The 16,977-nt window shown below is 42.4% G+C and overlaps 3 protein-coding genes across 4 annotated transcripts; all 3 read right to left on the reverse strand.

The window, feature by feature from the left end:
- Window positions 1–1,712: 1,712 nt before the first annotated feature.
- tysnd1 (trypsin like peroxisomal matrix peptidase 1) lies at window positions 1,713–5,300 on the reverse strand. The gene is made up of 4 exons (XM_035605334.2): window positions 3,910–5,300; window positions 2,727–2,857; window positions 2,425–2,610; window positions 1,713–2,240 (listed from the first exon to the last, which is right to left on the reverse strand). Exons 1-4 carry the CDS (start codon window positions 4,998–5,000, stop codon window positions 2,041–2,043), a joined length of 1,608 nt encoding a protein of 535 aa, XP_035461227.2. The 5' UTR covers window positions 5,001–5,300; the 3' UTR covers window positions 1,713–2,040.
- Window positions 5,301–5,670: 370 nt separating this feature from the next.
- sar1ab (secretion associated, Ras related GTPase 1Ab) lies at window positions 5,671–10,726 on the reverse strand. 2 transcript variants are annotated; one of them, XM_035605332.2, is made up of 7 exons: window positions 10,270–10,726; window positions 9,129–9,199; window positions 8,284–8,403; window positions 8,117–8,182; window positions 7,920–8,023; window positions 7,681–7,812; window positions 5,671–6,843 (listed from the first exon to the last, which is right to left on the reverse strand). In XM_035605332.2, exons 2-7 carry the CDS (start codon window positions 9,184–9,186, stop codon window positions 6,727–6,729), a joined length of 597 nt encoding a protein of 198 aa, XP_035461225.1. In that variant the 5' UTR covers window positions 9,187–9,199; window positions 10,270–10,726; the 3' UTR covers window positions 5,671–6,726. The 2 variants fall into 2 exon arrangements, with proteins under 2 accessions (XP_035461225.1, XP_035461224.1); XM_035605331.2 differs by having other exon boundaries at window positions 10,573–10,723.
- Window positions 10,727–11,242: 516 nt separating this feature from the next.
- ppa1b (inorganic pyrophosphatase 1b) lies at window positions 11,243–16,084 on the reverse strand. The gene is made up of 11 exons (XM_035605330.2): window positions 15,926–16,084; window positions 14,893–14,957; window positions 14,463–14,516; window positions 14,043–14,162; window positions 13,865–13,951; window positions 13,643–13,769; window positions 13,418–13,545; window positions 13,097–13,182; window positions 11,933–12,005; window positions 11,807–11,846; window positions 11,243–11,697 (listed from the first exon to the last, which is right to left on the reverse strand). Exons 1-11 carry the CDS (start codon window positions 15,984–15,986, stop codon window positions 11,666–11,668), a joined length of 873 nt encoding a protein of 290 aa, XP_035461223.1. The 5' UTR covers window positions 15,987–16,084; the 3' UTR covers window positions 11,243–11,665.
- Between the last annotated feature and the right edge of the window lie 893 nt (window positions 16,085–16,977).

The following is a 16,977-nucleotide window of genomic DNA, read 5'->3' on the forward strand; positions in this document are numbered from 1 at the left end:
AATTTGTGTCTGAATTTTTCACCATTTTATGACATTTTATGGACCAAACAACTAATCAATTAATTGAGAAAAAATAATCCACAGATTAATCAATTATTAAAATAATCGTTAGCTGCAGCCCTACATGCTAATATGCTAATGTTTAGCATATTTAATATATCACCATCTTAGATTAGCCAGGTTCACGTTCAGGTTACTTTATTAATACCAGTAGGTAAACTTGTCAGCCTGTTAGCATGCTAACATTGCCACTAAACAAACTCAGCTGAATCAGTATTTGTTCATAAACCAAAGTATTGGATAAAAGAAAACTTTTTTTACCTGATGATGGCACAAGCTGATACATTAAGGGACAACAACGGTGATTATATTGAGGAAGAATCTTTTCATCCTTATTCAAAAATGTTTGTTACTGCATATGTTTATGGTGAAATAAATACAGGCCAATATATTTCTGTCATATATTAACCATGTCAGCGGCATCGGTCAGTCGATCACTTTGGTTCAGGCTGTACTATCATAAGTTCTCGTATTGTTACTTACTCATACAATTTGGTGTAGACATTACTGGTGTCCTGAGGATGAAGCCTTCTGTGAGATGAGATGACCTGCACCAGTATTTCTTGTAACATATTAACCTATAATATCTATACGCCAATACCAATATGTACTGAAGGAAGGATTTCCTCTAGTAGTTACTCATGATGCATAAAAGACACGAAGGTCAGAGTTTTGTCAATGGTAGACAACATAGTAGAGTAAATGCTCAGAGCTGTATTTCTTTTTAATTTCTAATACGAACGACGGTTAAAACGTTGATTCTTACATATTAGTTGGGTGATATGATGGATATTTAGGAGACCGTAATTTCCTTAAAATGAATCCACGTACTTTTTCAAATGAGATTGCATTTCAAAGACATAAATCTCCTCTATGGGACTTTTCCTCAAAGGAGCAGACCTTATAGTTGGCTCTCTCCTCTTGCCTCACCTCTGCAGCAGTGTGCAGCCGAGCGCTATGGGAAACCAGCAGAAATAAAATATAAGAGCAGGTCTGCATATCAGCATTTCTATAAGCACAATGCCTATAGAAAACTTCTCATCCTCCTCGGGACATTGCTCAAGACTGTCCACTGTGAACTATACAGTTGTGGGAACAGTGAAATGGAACCCATGCAGTATGTGATGCACATCACATACTGAGAAAGCTTGTCTTTGTTGACAGTCACCAATCCTCTTAAACGTAATTACTCGGTTTCACATTTCTGTGATAATGGAAATCAGTATCGGTGATGTCCCGGTGGGTGAAACCTTAAATGTGTTCGCTGTGTGTGGCTGTACCTGCCAACAGATGTCTGAATTCCTGATACTGACAGCAAGTCCTGTGGCTACCCAAAGGGACCAATCATTTCCAGCAACCTGTCGGCTCATTATGCTGAATATTCCTCCGGCTCGCTTAAAAAACAAGCCATATGGAAGAGAGCCAGGTGTAAATCTCAACACATACCAATTTATTTCTTGCCGCTGTAGCTGTGAGATAACTGGCTCATATGCATTAGATTTATGCATTAATTTAATCTGATGCTTTTTCATTTAGAAGTATTAAGAAGTACGGGTCTTGCTTTATTCAGCCTGGTAGCTCATATCATATTCCTTTGGTGTTTCAATGATGGAATGATTGCGTACACAAATACACTCAGGGTGCACAGAAAGTTATAGAATAAACGATTTTATTATTTTAATTACATAACAAATAAGCAATCGCTACAGGTATTAAAATAACTTTCTTTTGTCTGTTAACGTTAAGTGGTCATTTAGATACTTTACATTTTTGCTGTGTTTTTTTCTATATGAGCATATTAACATGAGGAATAAATTATTCTAGTTTGAGTTGCTTTTATTCTTTACGATTTGTTATTTTGTGCTCACATTTGTAACAAATCAAGGTTTTGAATGTCTGATGTGATTTTACAAATAATCTATTTTGATTTAATTATCCAACTGTTTGCTCTTGCACTGCTCGAGGTGCAGGGGACATCTGTTATAGTTTGCTTTGAGCACCTTGTAGTCTCCACACCCTCCTCTCTTTGTCTGTGGCATCCAACATCCTGAACACGTTCAGGTCCTCGGTCTGGTGAAAGCGCTGCAGCAATCTGTGGAAAACAGTCGCTGGGATGCTGAAGTTGAGGTGTGGGTAGGTCACTTTGGCAGCCAAGTCCTTTGTGTTGCTGACCACGATACCTGCAACACAGCAAATAATCATTATGCTCTGTGAAAAATGCAGATACAGCACTGAAGAAAGACCCAAATGTTGTGCAAAGCTGCCTTTTCCCTACTCACGCGTGGTACCAGTTTCCCGTGGTCATTGTGTGCCCCCCACTGATCGAAAAGAAAACATGATTTTTGTAGTTGCGGGGTTTCTTACCGAGCAGCTCTCCTGTGTGCGCGCGCACCACAGCGCCCCCGCTGGCCCCTGCTTGTACTGCACAGGTGGTCTGAAGCATTACAGGCTGGTTATTCAAGATAATGGCTTTGGAGAGGACCCCGCCGGTCAGGGACGGACCACAGCCACGACCCAGCCCACCGTATCCCACCACAACTAAAGATTCACCTGGGGGAAGAGAACGCCAGCTGAACAATCGCAAAACGGTTTCATTAGCGTTAAGAAATAAGAGATGAATCTCTGATCTCTGAAACTTAGTTTTCACCGTAGAGATGAAACCAGACCTGGATTGAAACTCTGAGCCATTCGAGGGACCACCGCCCCTGGGACAGAGTGTCTGAGCTGCACTAAAGCCAGATCATAGGGTGAGGACGATTTTGTAGAGAACAGCACATCACCCACAAAATTCCGGACTCTGTGAAATAGAAGTTTGTTCCAGATCAGAGCAAGATCAGATATACTACAGCTTGATAAAAGGGTCCTGTAGCCACATTAATTATGGGAAACTTATATTAGAGTGGTAAAGGCGTGTAGAATCACTAATTTTAGAGACATAGTTTCTAACCATGTGATTGAGATTCACATATTTTCAGGAAAAGACACATGAATTAATTTTTAACTGTGCTTTTTTGTGGTGTGGTGGGCCTCCATCCTTGGTGTAAGAAAACTTGAGGGAAACCAATCAAACACAGTGCACATACAGAGTCCCGAGAAAGGATGTAATCAGGCAAAATGAAGAGAAAACCCCTGTCGAGGGCCATTAAAGGGAAGCGGCTAACACGATATTTAACCCAAACACACAAAATAATAGTTTACCAAATCTACTGATTAGTAGTTCCGTTAACTCTTGGCAGCCCTAGCTGCACGGTTTACTGTGAAACATAAATAGAGAATAAATAGAGTCTTTAATAATGTTATTAGCCCCACCTGTACTTTTCCAGCTCGAGATGGCTAGTGTTGCAGTGAAGATGGTCTTTTAAAGCTACAGCATTTAATATTTACAAGAACTTATTCACAGAAATTGAATATATTGTCCATAACTATGTGATCATATTTGTATTATCACCTGCAACAAAGAAACGATCTTCTTTCTGCAACTTTGAATGAGTTAAATATAGTTACATGAGGTGGACCCGACCTCTGTGTAAGTCACCATGTTTGCTACGTCGTTGTAGGGTTGTTGCACAAAACGGTCCAGGATAAGTTGCATTCGTGTTGAATTTTTAGCGCTGCCGGAAACCAGAAATGGAATTAGTTTGGAATTAAAGTTTTCCTGTCGGGTGCTCAGTTGGTTGCGGTTTGCAACTTTACCACCAGATGCCGCCAGAGAATTACAAAAATTACACACTGGGGCTTTAAACATATTTTGATGAGTCTATTGATTATTTTCAACTTCTTTCCAAATCAAATCCTGTTCTGTTTGGAGAAGGACGAACATGGACCTGAGGACAGTGAATATGTCGTCACCTGTCCCTGTGATGGAACTTCAGGGTGACTGTAGACTTCCCATTGACGACGTGCCGGCAGGTTAAAACCAGCCGTGGGGTGACGACGACCCCTGAGCCCCAGACCTGCCCACTGTCCACAAAGCACACAGTGGGGTATTTAACTGCCTCTGACTCGCGGGCGGTGGTGGACATGCGCAGGCCCACCTCTCCAGGCTGGAGCCACACGTCTCGGAGCGGATCTTCAGTGCTCGCGCAGCTGACCATGCTCCTGAAGATCAAGTGGACCGAGCAGACCAGAGTGAGGCCTATCCACTCGTTGGCCTTCCAGCCAAACGGGGACACGATCAGCCCAATGAGACGCACGCTGTCTGCGCCCTCCACTGAAAACAACCCCCCGCCCTCTGTGCCTGGCAGACAGCGGGCGTCTGTGAGGACGACAGCGTTCTCCTCCCCGGCGAGGTTACTGATGATCCCTCTGCTGAGGGTGCTGATGAAGAGGTCTAAGCAGAGAGAGCCGAAAGGGGAACCGCACGCGATAACCGGGCAGCCCTTCCCGAGGGACGAGCTGCTCTGCCAGGGTATGCTCCCCGAGTCTGGGCTGCCTTCCACCGCCACGCCTGTCTTGAGCACGGCGAACCAGCTGAGGCAGTGGGCATCCCTGATCAGCTCCTCATCCTCATCGTCACCATGGAAACGCCACCGATCAGCCTCCCGGAAGACCGCCCCGAAGGCTTGCTTGAACTCCTGGCACTTCACCAGCATCAGCAACCGGGCTGCAACCTCCCGCTGCCGCGTGGCTTTGGCTCTGCGGGGCGCGGATGCATCTCCGCGTGCAGCGGAGCGGTCGCTGTCCGCATGTCGCCCAGAAGAGAAGCTGACGCGGATTTTAAGTTTGTCGCTCAAGCCGCGCGGTGGCAGGAGCGTGGACTCACGGTCCGAGGAGAAGGTCTCTTTGTCGGCGATGAACCGTGAAAACGGCAGGCCGGCGCAGATCACCGTTCCAGTTCGAGGGTGGACGATAACTCCGCTGCAGCTCACGGGTTTCCTCGCTGACGTCGCCTCCGACACCTTGACCACACAGCAGCACCTCTCCACCTCCGCCAACTCCATTGCTCAACGGCGCGGGTTCGGCAAGTTGTCAACACCGACAACCCCGCTGAAAAGCAGCACGTTAAGCACACGGCTAGCGAAGAAAACGACTTTTCATATTAGGTGGAGAAAGTTTTCAACTGTTCTTCGTTTAATTGGCGTTGTAGAACTAAAATCTAGTTTTCCAACTTCCTGGTTGTTTCTCATTGGAGCGCCGAAGTGACACCGTTGAAACGTGATTGGTCAGAATGCAGTACAGAGCCAGTGCGAAACAAGGAGGTGGGACTTCCGACAGGGCGTCGCCCACAGAATAGTAGTTTCCATGTTTTTCTCTTAGACTTTTTTTCCTGATAATAAATTATTTGCCTTTATTTTTTTTTTTATATGATTGAATGTTTTGGGAACCATTTCATTTAAAGGATAGCTGGACCATCGCTTACTTGCTTCAATTAAGTGTAATGTGTCCAAATAATATGGTGAGAATTTTTGAGAAATTATTTCTTCGCAGTACATTTTAAGCATTTTATTTATCAGAATAACATCCTACAAAAACCTGTATGGCCTCACCTAATAATAATAATAATGGTTAGAATAAAATGGTGATAATAGTCCTGTTTGATCATGTTTGTAATTGATTGTATCGAATACTTTCCCATTTGAAATAAAATAAAAATGAGTCACACAAGGCAGATAACAGTTGTCAAAAATATTTATTATTCTCAAACTTCACACATGTTCAATAACAATGTAACCTGCCCTTTTGTAACAGATTTATTACTTCAGAGCACAATGCTTGACGTAATAAGGGAAGCCAACTTTTATTGCAAAGTATAAATAACAGCTTATATACAAAAAAATTATAATATTGCACTAACAGGTGATTTCATGCATAGCATTTTGCGTGCCCTATTTTTAAGCACCGCCCAAGTACTCTCATAATATCACTGCACGTTGTGAGCAGCGACTAATCACAAAGTACTCAAGTCATGTCACAGCAAGTAACCATCTTGAAAACAGGTAGTTTAGCATCCTCACACTGGACTAGTAGTAGTTTGTCATATAATGCACTTGTGGTCACATTTATATCATTGGCCTGTAGTGGTAAACCCTTCATTGATTAAAAAAAAATAAAAAAAATCATGCAATCAGCATAAAATGTCATCCTTAGAGGTAGCAGGCTACTGTATCAACACTTTTCTCATCAACAAATCACCGCAGAACTTTACATGAAAACTATTCTGTTCTGAGATAAAGAGATGGCAACTCAAGATGCCTATTACTCTGAAAGAAATTGGATAAATATAAAGACATAATGTTATATCTGTGCCAACACACTTTCTTTCGTTCTCAATCAAGGAAGAGCAACTCCAAGCACAGAATGACACCGAATGACCTTCACTGTAAGTCAACACCGGCGCCTAAAAATAAGCCCAGGTCAGAAACTGGTTCACGGCGAGGACATGTTCTACATGGCAGACTGAATTCCCAACAGGATTCAAGTGAATGTAGAAACCATGGCACGAATATCACTTAACCAATCTGAATAATAATGGATGATAATTTGACAAGCGGTGGTATAATTGATACAGTCTGACATACAGGTGACTCACTAACACTGGCACAGTCAAAGTCCTAAATATAGTATATCATATTTCTCTATGGCAGGTAGTTTTGTGTGGAACAGGTTTTTGTATGCGCACACATGCAGCACGGTAAGTCTGGTTAAGGTTCATGCAAAGAGCGTGAATCAGTCGATGTACTGAGAGAGCCAGCGGAAACCATCTCCGTATCCTTGTCTCTTTAGCACGCTGCACATGAAAACCTCCATTGGCCTCAAGTTCAGCTCCTTCAGGGACACTTTGCCCTGAAAAGAAACAAAGAAGAAAAAAGCACAGATTTTGAGTCACAACCCAAACAATTCAACAACCGTTGCCATGGACACTGAACATGTACAATATGTAACTTTCTACATGTTGTAAAACAGGGTGATAGCACAGTGTTGTGTTTGTGGAGCTGTCACATCAGTGAAGTGGCTCACGGAGACAGACCTTTGCAACGGCTCACTATTGCATCCCGCTTCGCTTCACTCACTGTTCTTGTTTCTTTTGCCAAGAAACAGCAAGTGCTTGAGAAGATTTACCACCAACAATGAAACATTTGCATAAGACAGGTGATGCCTCTCAACAGCACACTGCCCCTCGTTGCCGCTGCTACATCTGAGCTCATTTATATCTGCCCTTGGCAATTTTGTATTAGAAATTCAGGCAACCTGGAATTTTACACAACAATGGAGGCAGTAATACTTCTACTTCTGAGCTAAAAGCTGGGTAGGTCTGGCCTTGTGAGATTTCTGAAGCCCACTGTTGGGATTGTGCACTGGAAAAAAAATCTGTGAGTGCGTCGGATAGCTTGCTCGGTAGCGCTGGCACCCCACGTACATAGGCTTAAGTCATCCTCTAGTGGACGCGGGTTCGGGCCGGCCCTTTGCTGCATACCTTCCCCATTCTCTCCCCCTTTCAGACGAACAACTGTCCTATCAATAAAGGCTTAAACTTCCCCAAAAAATATCTTAAAATGATTAGAGTAGAGAAAGGAGATTGTCTCTAACTGTAGCATAGTCTTAGTCTTTCACGTCTTTTACTGGATGCAATAACACTAAAAGAAGTGAAAGAGGTTTTCAATCACATCACGCGAGCATTACCTTTCCGGTCGTATGTCCATGAAGACCAAACATGCCCCTCAGTCCGTCTTCACTGATGGCCTCTGGACGGTCTATCTTATTCCCCAGGATGAGAACGGGCACATTGGAGGTGGTTTCATCTGTTAACAGGGCCTGAACACGAGAAGAGTCATGCGTTCAGCAAGTAGATCATTCCTGTCAGTGAAAGCTGTAAACAAGTGTGTTGTGTGTCCATATTCAAGTGAAATGAATACACTTACATCCAGTTCAATCTTGGCTTCTGCTAGTCGCTCATGATCGGCGCAATCCACCATGTAGACGATACCATTGATGGCTGGGAGGTAGTTCTTCCAGATCCTTCGTGCTGCGAGACCAAAACAGTTTCAGTATTTATGTGACCACACGAGTGGTGCAGGAGCCGCCGGCGCCTCAAATGGAATTTCTCCCCGGTGCTAACCTTGTGTATGACCTCCGAGGTCAAACGTGGTGAAGGTCATTCCGGCTATGGTCAACTCCTCAGATGCTGAGGACAGAGGGGAAGCACTGACTTTAGATAAGTAACGGAGCGAGAAACACAAGGCTGAGATGCTGAACTTGACAACATGTCCAATCGCCAGGTTGTACTTGGATGTAGGGTCGGCACATGCTGCCCCAGCCGGTCGTCTCGGAGCATGTGCAGGAGTGTTGTCTTCCCAGCGTTGTCTAGTCCGAGGAACACCAGCTTGCCACTCTTCTTGTACAACCCTAATGATAAAACCAAAATAGAGTTGCATGAACTTAATATGAATTCAATATAATCATTATTATTATTATCATCCCAGCAGTCATTACAAACACCAAGGAATTAAATTGATAGTCGTGTCAGGAAGTATTGATAAGTCTTTGTCTTCTATTCAGTTTTTATAAATACACATACTACCAAAATATACATTGCAAATCTGCACAGTTGTGAGTATTTGGGATGGAATTGGTGAAATATACCAAAACCTGAACAGAGATACACTTCTTCTAAAGATTCTCAACAACATTTGCTTTTTTTCCATGTGTCTCCAAGTGTCCTTACTGGAAATATCCCTAGACTTCTTTGTAAAAATTAAATTAAAAAAAGGCATGTTTTGTGCTTCTTTAGTTTGAGTCAGGTATTAATTAGTAGTTTGTCTGCAGATCTATAGTCTCCTTGATAAACGCACTTATTTGGACTGAAAAAAGATTTTTGTTTGTGACAGATTCAAAGAACTGTTTGTCTATTTCTGTAACACATGTAGTGTTCTTTTTACACTTGTATGAGAAACTTTGGAATTGAGTTTCCTTTCTGGCAATAACTTATTTGTCAAGAAAAAAAGTCAGTGTGGTTCATTAGCTATAGCCATTTTAGCAGGGTTAGGTTATTTTAGGCATTTAGTTCTAAGAACAGGATAATGTTTTTGAAAAGAAGGTATTGTGTTTGATATTTATGCACAGTACTCTACCTAATAGTTGTAGGACACTGCTGAAGCCCCTGTAGATCCAGTCAAATATAAAAGACATGTCTCTTCACGGCCTGAAATACAGAAAACTGAAATGATTTATCACGGCACATTCGAGGAGAACACAGCGCGACGAACACACAAGGTATATCAGCCAGTGCTTAGTTACTGTTTGAAATGCTGTCAGACCTCAACCAAGCCCCCTTCTCTCCTCACACACACACACACACAGACACACACACACACACACACACACACACACACACACACACACACACACACACACACACACACACACACACACACAAATGAAAACATGCTCCAGACACCAGCACGGCACACACTGGCAAACAAGTGCAGCGTTTAATACACTATTGCAAAAGGACATGGTCGCATTACAGAAAATCGAGCGCTGAAGAGGCCCATTGTTGATCGTTGTTCCTAACCCTGGATTACTGTGCTGGTATGTGTAAGCCCCATGTGTAATAATCACACGAGCTTTAAAGCGCAAAAGGAAATAGTGGGGGACAACTAGACACTAAACAGACAGTAGGGTAAATGTATTCTATTTATGCAAGTTTCTTCTGAGCTGCCCCATTGAGTCACATCTGATCTTCGTCTGACTATTTTTATTACAGGTTGTGGCAAGGACACTTGATCCCCCCTCTCTTACACACACACACACACACACACACACACACACACACACACACCTGTCACTCTGAACTTGAGTAGTGAGGCCTTCAGTGACTAACTATTTGGGAAAGCGGTTGTTGAGTATACCGGCACTTTGTTTCATCTGGGCCATTTGTAACCACCGAACTCCATGTCAAAATATGATGACATTGTTATCGTTATTGTGGGATAACTCCCATATAACACAGTCATGTAAATAAGTGGCAACAGGTTTTTCCAACCAGTGCTCGATTCCTGACTTGTCATGAATACTTGCCTGTGGGTGAAGCCAAGTTTAAATAAGCGCAGTTCATATATTGTTTAGTAGTTGACGTTGCAATATTGTATATGTCTGTTTAAACAGGTGAGCGTGTTGCTGTCGCTTTAAGAGAAATGCGGCTGTGATGTTTATTAGTGCGTCGCTTTAAAGGCACAAGCATCAACGACCGAGCCACACGGATGTTCTCACCGTAGTACGACTCGGTCCTGGGTACTTCAGATTTACAAACTGTGGAAGAATTATTTTTCGTTTGATCCTGTTTCTCCCGTTGACGTTCGTGTACACGAGTTAATCCCAAGGCAACCGACGCGTCTCAACTTCCCCGCACTACCACACTTCGCCATCCGGGATAAATTTAGCCGAAGGCATGCGCAGCGGTCCACGGTGACAACTGCACCTTACAACTTTATCAACGTCGGGACGGTGGTTCGACGAGGCGGGAAGACGATAGTGGAAGAAACTAAAGCAAAAAAGCATAATCCGTGGTGTTACCTGGGTCTGATGGAAGTTGTTATCACCCCCCGCCAACGTCCGTCGGTTTCCAGTCCGCGCCCGTCCCGCCTACTGACATGTACTGGAGCCCCGCAACTTGACAGTTAACCGGAAACACGTCACTGGGGCTCCTGGCTCCTCACGCGGGGGGGGGGGGGGGGGGGGGGGGGGGGGGGGGGGGGCACAGGCAGCATACCTCTAATGTTATTGTGGTTTCATTTATTATTAATCATTGTGGATTTCTATTATCATAGTTAGTTTTTTTTCTCATAACATCACATTTGCCTTGTGTATCATTGTTATGTTGATTGTATCATCCCTAATAAGGAGATTCCTATTTCTTAGAAAATATATTTTAATTTCATGTCAAGTCAAAATGCTTTGCTCAGGCGGATATTTGGTCCAATATTTTCCTTTGCCAATATGAGGCAATTTGAATTGTCTGTTTGAAATGTGTCTCATAAATAAAGCTGCCCGCCCCCAGCTCCACTCCACCTGTAAAATACTACTGTCTCAGTTTAAACTTGGATTGTACTTCCCGTTTTAATGTTTACCACTGCTGTTGTGAAAAATAAAGGAGGTACTTATACCTGACTGTACACATTCATGACAAACATTTAAGCCAAGGGAAAGACCTTACACACACACTGCAGTATTACAACAAGAGAAGTTGGTTCAATTGTTTATTTCCCCCCGACACTCCTCATTAATCACTCTGCTCTTTACTTGTGAGTCACATCACACTGTTGATAATTTTACCAGCAAAGCTTTATTAATGCACTTCAGAGTCTCATACAGACACAAGTATCTACTGGGCACAGTAACCTGCACTTTTGTTTATGATAGCACATCTCGAAAGAGATATTTGTTAAATAAGTGAAAACTAATTGGTCTAGACGAGAGTCAATTTTTTTCTTTTTACTTTTCTCCTTCTCTACAGAATTAATCCACAAATTCTCCCTCTAGAGGAAAAAACAGCCAGCCCAGAACCCAAACGCATATGACCCAACCCTGCCGTCGCATTGGTTCCTAACATAAGACCATGATCAAGTATTCCTGTGAAAGATGAGTCTTGCAACCTGCTCCAGGATGATTATTTCTTCTCAAAGTAGAACCACTTATCAACTGTAAGCAGGGGGGAAAAAGGTCAATCAGTCTCTCAAGAGATGAAAAAGAAACAAGATGCACTTTCAACAATCTGGACAATACTGACACAAACATATTGATATTGTACCTGATGAGGGTATAGATTCTGCTTTTCCACAAGGATGTGTCTAAAAACAGAAGGACACGTTGAGGATGAATGAGGGCTGCTGCTAAAATGTCTGATATGTTGTTAAAAAAGGGGACGGATACTTACTTCAACAGCAGCTTTAGCCTCATCTGCTGTGCAGCAGTAAGAGTTGTCGCCCACAGAGACACACGTGTTTTTGCTGTATTGCACAAGATAAGAGTCATTTATTGTCAAGAAGCCACACACATATACATATACATATTATATATATATATATATATATATATATATATATATATATATATATAGTGTGTGTGTGTGTGTGTGTGTGTGTGTGTGTGTGTGCCAATCCACAATTATTTTACAATGGCGATGTCATTGTCAGACTTTTGACTTAGATCATTTTTTTATGCCCCGGCAAGTGTTCTTTTTTATTTTCAAATTCTCCTCTAAAAGGGTTTGACTACATGCCATCACGTGTGATATTACCACATTTGAAACATACTTTACCACTCTAAGACCATGTGGTTGATTCAAATGACTTATGTAAAATTGATTTAATTTTTTTAATTAACCAAACCTTATTTCTCAATTCAACTAGACTAGGAACAAACTGTAAACACAAACACGAAGAGCCATCAGGAAATTACGCTTTCCCCCGGCACCCACAAAACTTTGGTGCAGTAACGTAATATTTCTCTCATGTAAGCCAAAATATCAAAAGGGCAGCCCCTGCTTAACAACAAGACGTTTCATGAAAGGATTCAAGTTCTGCTTCAGAAACAAAATTATTACAAGCAGACAGACATACCTAGAACTGTAACCCAACACATTATAGGCGAGGGGGAAGAGAGGGAACCCTTCTGCCATCTAGTGACTGCTCTTCTAACTGCAGCTTGCACTCTCTTAATATCATACAACAGCAGGTGCCATTCAAACAGTCATTGTTGTTGACATAACTCACTGGGAACGCAATATACTTCGATACATCCGTATTCAGGGGAGCAGCCTGATTTTCCAGTTCGGTTAATTATTCACTATTCGCTAATGCTATTTGCAGTGTTGCTTCTGAAGTGTTTGTCTCTATTTAGTTATTTCTTCAGACGCGTGCAGAATGTGACAAACTTGGAAGGGGCCATGATCGCACTATGGATTACGTAGGTTGAAACTGATGGGTTGTTTTAATAATTTTTTGCCCTAGAAAGTGAAATTGTGACACCCCTATATATATCCCTGTTCTAAAAACAAAAGTAACTCAAGTCAAAGCGATAGAGGAAATCCAGTGATTACCAGTTCAGTTCACCGGCACCGGTCTTCTGGCTAATGAGGTCCTTCCAGAAGTTGTGAGTGCTCTTGATTACTTCAATGGCAAAGTCCTGAAACACAAGAAACAATAAATACCTAATTCAAAGTCGGGTTTAATTTTAACTATGACATTAATGCACAAAAACTGTACATTTTACTTATTTAAGTACAGTTCTTTCCCACTGCAATTCAAGTCAACTGTTAGAAAGGGAACAAGGCGACTTTGACAAAGCAGTCAAATTTCTCAAGATTGATCTAAATCCATTAGACGCAGTGAGAAAAATAATAAATATAAAAATGTGAGACCTTGTCTTTGAACTCATCATTGAAGGCAAACTTGTTTTCTGGTTTCCCATCGGGTATTTTGTACCTCCTGAACCAGTCGACTGTGGCCTCAAGATAGCCGGGTTTCAGGCGCTGGACATCACCGATGTCTGAAAATAGACAGGGGAAAACAAAACGAGTTCAGTGTGACTGACGCGTGACTGCTCAACCGAGGGGGGGGGGGCTTAAATAAATTGACGTGCTTACTGTTGAAGTCCTTGGCTTCGGAGTCCTCTACATCGATTGCAATCACTTTCCAATCGGTCTCACCCTCATCGATCATGGCCAGGATTCCGAGCGCCTTCACTTTGATTACCTCCCCACGGGAACACACCTGGAGAGGAGATGTCGTTTTTCCCGTGAAATTAAAGTACACAACATGCAATGGCATTGCTAAAGCCTCAAATAAATCACCAGCCAGTGTTGTACCTTGCTGCCGATTTCACAGACGTCGATGGGGTCGTTGTCACCACAGCAGCCGGTGTCTCCGTCTTTGTGGGCAGGATCTTCCCACGTCTGAATCAATACAAAACAGACCTGAAACGTCTGTTGTACAACTAAAACACTGAACAGGACAGGACCAGCAGTGTCCCAAACATCTACAAACCTGAGGAATGGCTCCGTAGTTCCATATGTAGCCTTTGTGTGGGAAAACATTGGCAACGTAGCGCAACTTGCCCTTCTTCACATCTTGCTTGATTGGGTTTAAGAGGTCTTTGGTACCGATCTGAAAACAAATTATACTGCCGTTACTTTTAAAAGCCACAAAACGCACAGAGGAGTAATTGAGGAACTTTTCTTTTAATAACACCAAAAAAAAAAATTTGCACAACTTAATTCTTATTATTTGCATTATTTAAATAATCCAGAAGCTAGAAACGACCTCAGAACCTCAATGTTTTATTATCTTTAACTTTCCCCTGAAGGATTACATCTTGTTCGATGAGTCATCAAACCTTTAGAACCTAAAAGCCAAGGCCGCTTAAGTCTGATCCACAAGTTAATGATGAATATTTAAGCTTCATACCTCCATCTTTGCATTTGTCCATCTTGGCACTTCGACAACCATGTGGAAGATTTTCTGTCGGAGACACAAATGAGCCTTTCAGTTATTATGAAACAGCATATGACACAAGTGAAGAGGGCACAATTATCCTTACGTAATGTGCTACACACTTGGTTGAACCTTCTCCATCAATTCATTATTTCAGAATGATAAGATCATAAATAATCTACAGCAATTTCAAAAGATATTGACAGCACTGGGGAAACGCAGAGTAAAGGCCACTGCCTTCGCAAATAGACTATGACCTCTCGGATTCTGGAGAGCGCTACCTGCAGCAGTTCACCACCTTTGCCACAAAGTGGAATTTCCCCAGTGGGCGGAATAAAAATTGGTACGCGCATGATTACAAATTGAATGGGGGTAAAGGTGACAAGATGCTACGATACAGTACCTGGCTCTCATCAGCATACATTGGTATGTCGTGGAACGGCGAGATGTACTTTCCTTCTGCGTTCTCTGTAAAACAGTCGGTTATATTAACACAGCGGGTATAGACTCAAGGGGCTTCATTCATTTTTCTTATGTCAACAACTGAGGGGCCTGCTCCGGCCACTTCACTTTTGCCTGAAGGAGTGCCTTGTTGATCTTGCCCCAAAACACTCTCTCTCTCTCTCTGTTATACACACACATTACTAATAATGCATTATTGCTTAGCAATAATTAAGAGAAGCCACATAGTTAGTCATCATCTCTGAACTTTGTGTTTCAGTGACCGGTTTTGGGACAGAGCACACAATGGAACAAGGCGGGCCGGTTAAGCAGTGTGAAAGAACGACCCGGGGGCCTGAGACTGGAGAGGCCATGTCTTTCGGTTTCTGTCCATACTTCAACTACAGGCGTGTTTCGCCCATAGACTAGTATTATGATGAGCGTGTTCAAGCTAAATTCAAACACCTTCTGGCATTTTAATGATGGCTTGAACCTATTAGATTCAAAAAACTGAATCTATAAAGATACATCTCATAAATCTATGAGAGACATACTAAATATTATGAAACGGCTATTATCATCTTATAATCACAGAGCAGCTTTGGTTTTATGCTAGGTGACGTGTTAAGCATCTTTCTTTCTCCCCCCCTGAAACGACCAACTTCCTTCCGCCGACTTCAGACCAACTTCAGACAGGGACACTGGTGCACTGGTTCGACGACGTGACACGTCGGATGACACTAATCACGCCGCCTCACTAGCGAACCGGCAGAATCGACGCGGCCGGTCAAATGGCTCAAAACCGAAACCAGTGCGAATGTTTCCGTGTGGACGTTTAACTCGTAATAGCCAATGTGCCCACGTCGCTATTGATAAAGTGAACGACGACCGATGAAACGACACGTGGGAGTTGGCCTCTGGGGTTTGCGCCGACTCGTCAGACTGAGCAAACAAGACAATGGTTCATTGCTTTCTTCGACCCGTGTTCTACTTACTGAAGAACAGGCGGTAGCTCAGGGAGTTGAGGGCCCCCCTCTCTTCCACCGTGAAGCTCATGTTTGGGTTGCGGGTTTACGTCTGCTGCCTGGCTCCGCGATGAAGGATGGCGGCGAGTGGAGTGGGGGCAGTGAGAGAGGGCACCGCGCGTGCGCACTTCGTCAACGACGCCTTCACGGACCATCGGAAATATGGAACTTCAGAGGAAATAGAGATAAAAGATAAGATTTCGCAAAAGTGACTGTGCATTTTGTATGAAACTGAACTCAAGACAAAATCTTTAGATGAACAGCAATATCACTGTTGTAGAATGGCACATCAGGCATTGTGTCGTCTGGTATTGTGGTTTTCAAAGTATTGAGTGAATTTCATCTCTGTTTTTGGTGTAAACAGTGAGAGAATTGCAGAATTATTTCCACATTACTTACTAGATGATGTAATGATCAGCTAGGCGCTTCTTCTGCTTACCCATCATATATTTTAGTCACAGACCATTTTACACTGCACAATCTTATAATAATTATAATAATAAATATTTGAAATGCACTCTCATGCGCTGAACCTGTGCAGTGTTTATTTATTGAGAGAACATTAAGCAGTGATCTGTATTCATTCAACTACATGTTAGTACCAAAGCTTTGAGCAATTACTACATACATGTGACTAAAAGTGACTTATATTTAATATAAATGATGAAAACACAATATTCCTTGTGATAATAATGTACCCAAAGTGAAACCGACAGATATATCCACACATGTATGTACACAGAACCCACCAGCAACTACATACTGCTAACCTCTCTTTCATTAAAATATACATACATATCATCACAACAGTCTAATACTGAATCAGCCTAAGGAGTAAGCAGTGACATCTGGTGGCTCAAGCAGGCACTGCAGCTTCACTACAGACTGAACATGAGTTGCTGATGAACAATAAATTTAGCCACTCTTAAAAGGTGGACAATGCCATAACTAACATAAACCATATACCACATGAAAGCTAATAACAATGCATACGAATGAAAGCATATAAAATTATATAAGTA

This window comes from Scophthalmus maximus, chromosome 10 (assembly GCF_022379125.1).
Source record: "Scophthalmus maximus strain ysfricsl-2021 chromosome 10, ASM2237912v1, whole genome shotgun sequence".
NCBI lineage: Eukaryota > Metazoa > Chordata > Actinopteri > Pleuronectiformes > Scophthalmidae > Scophthalmus > Scophthalmus maximus.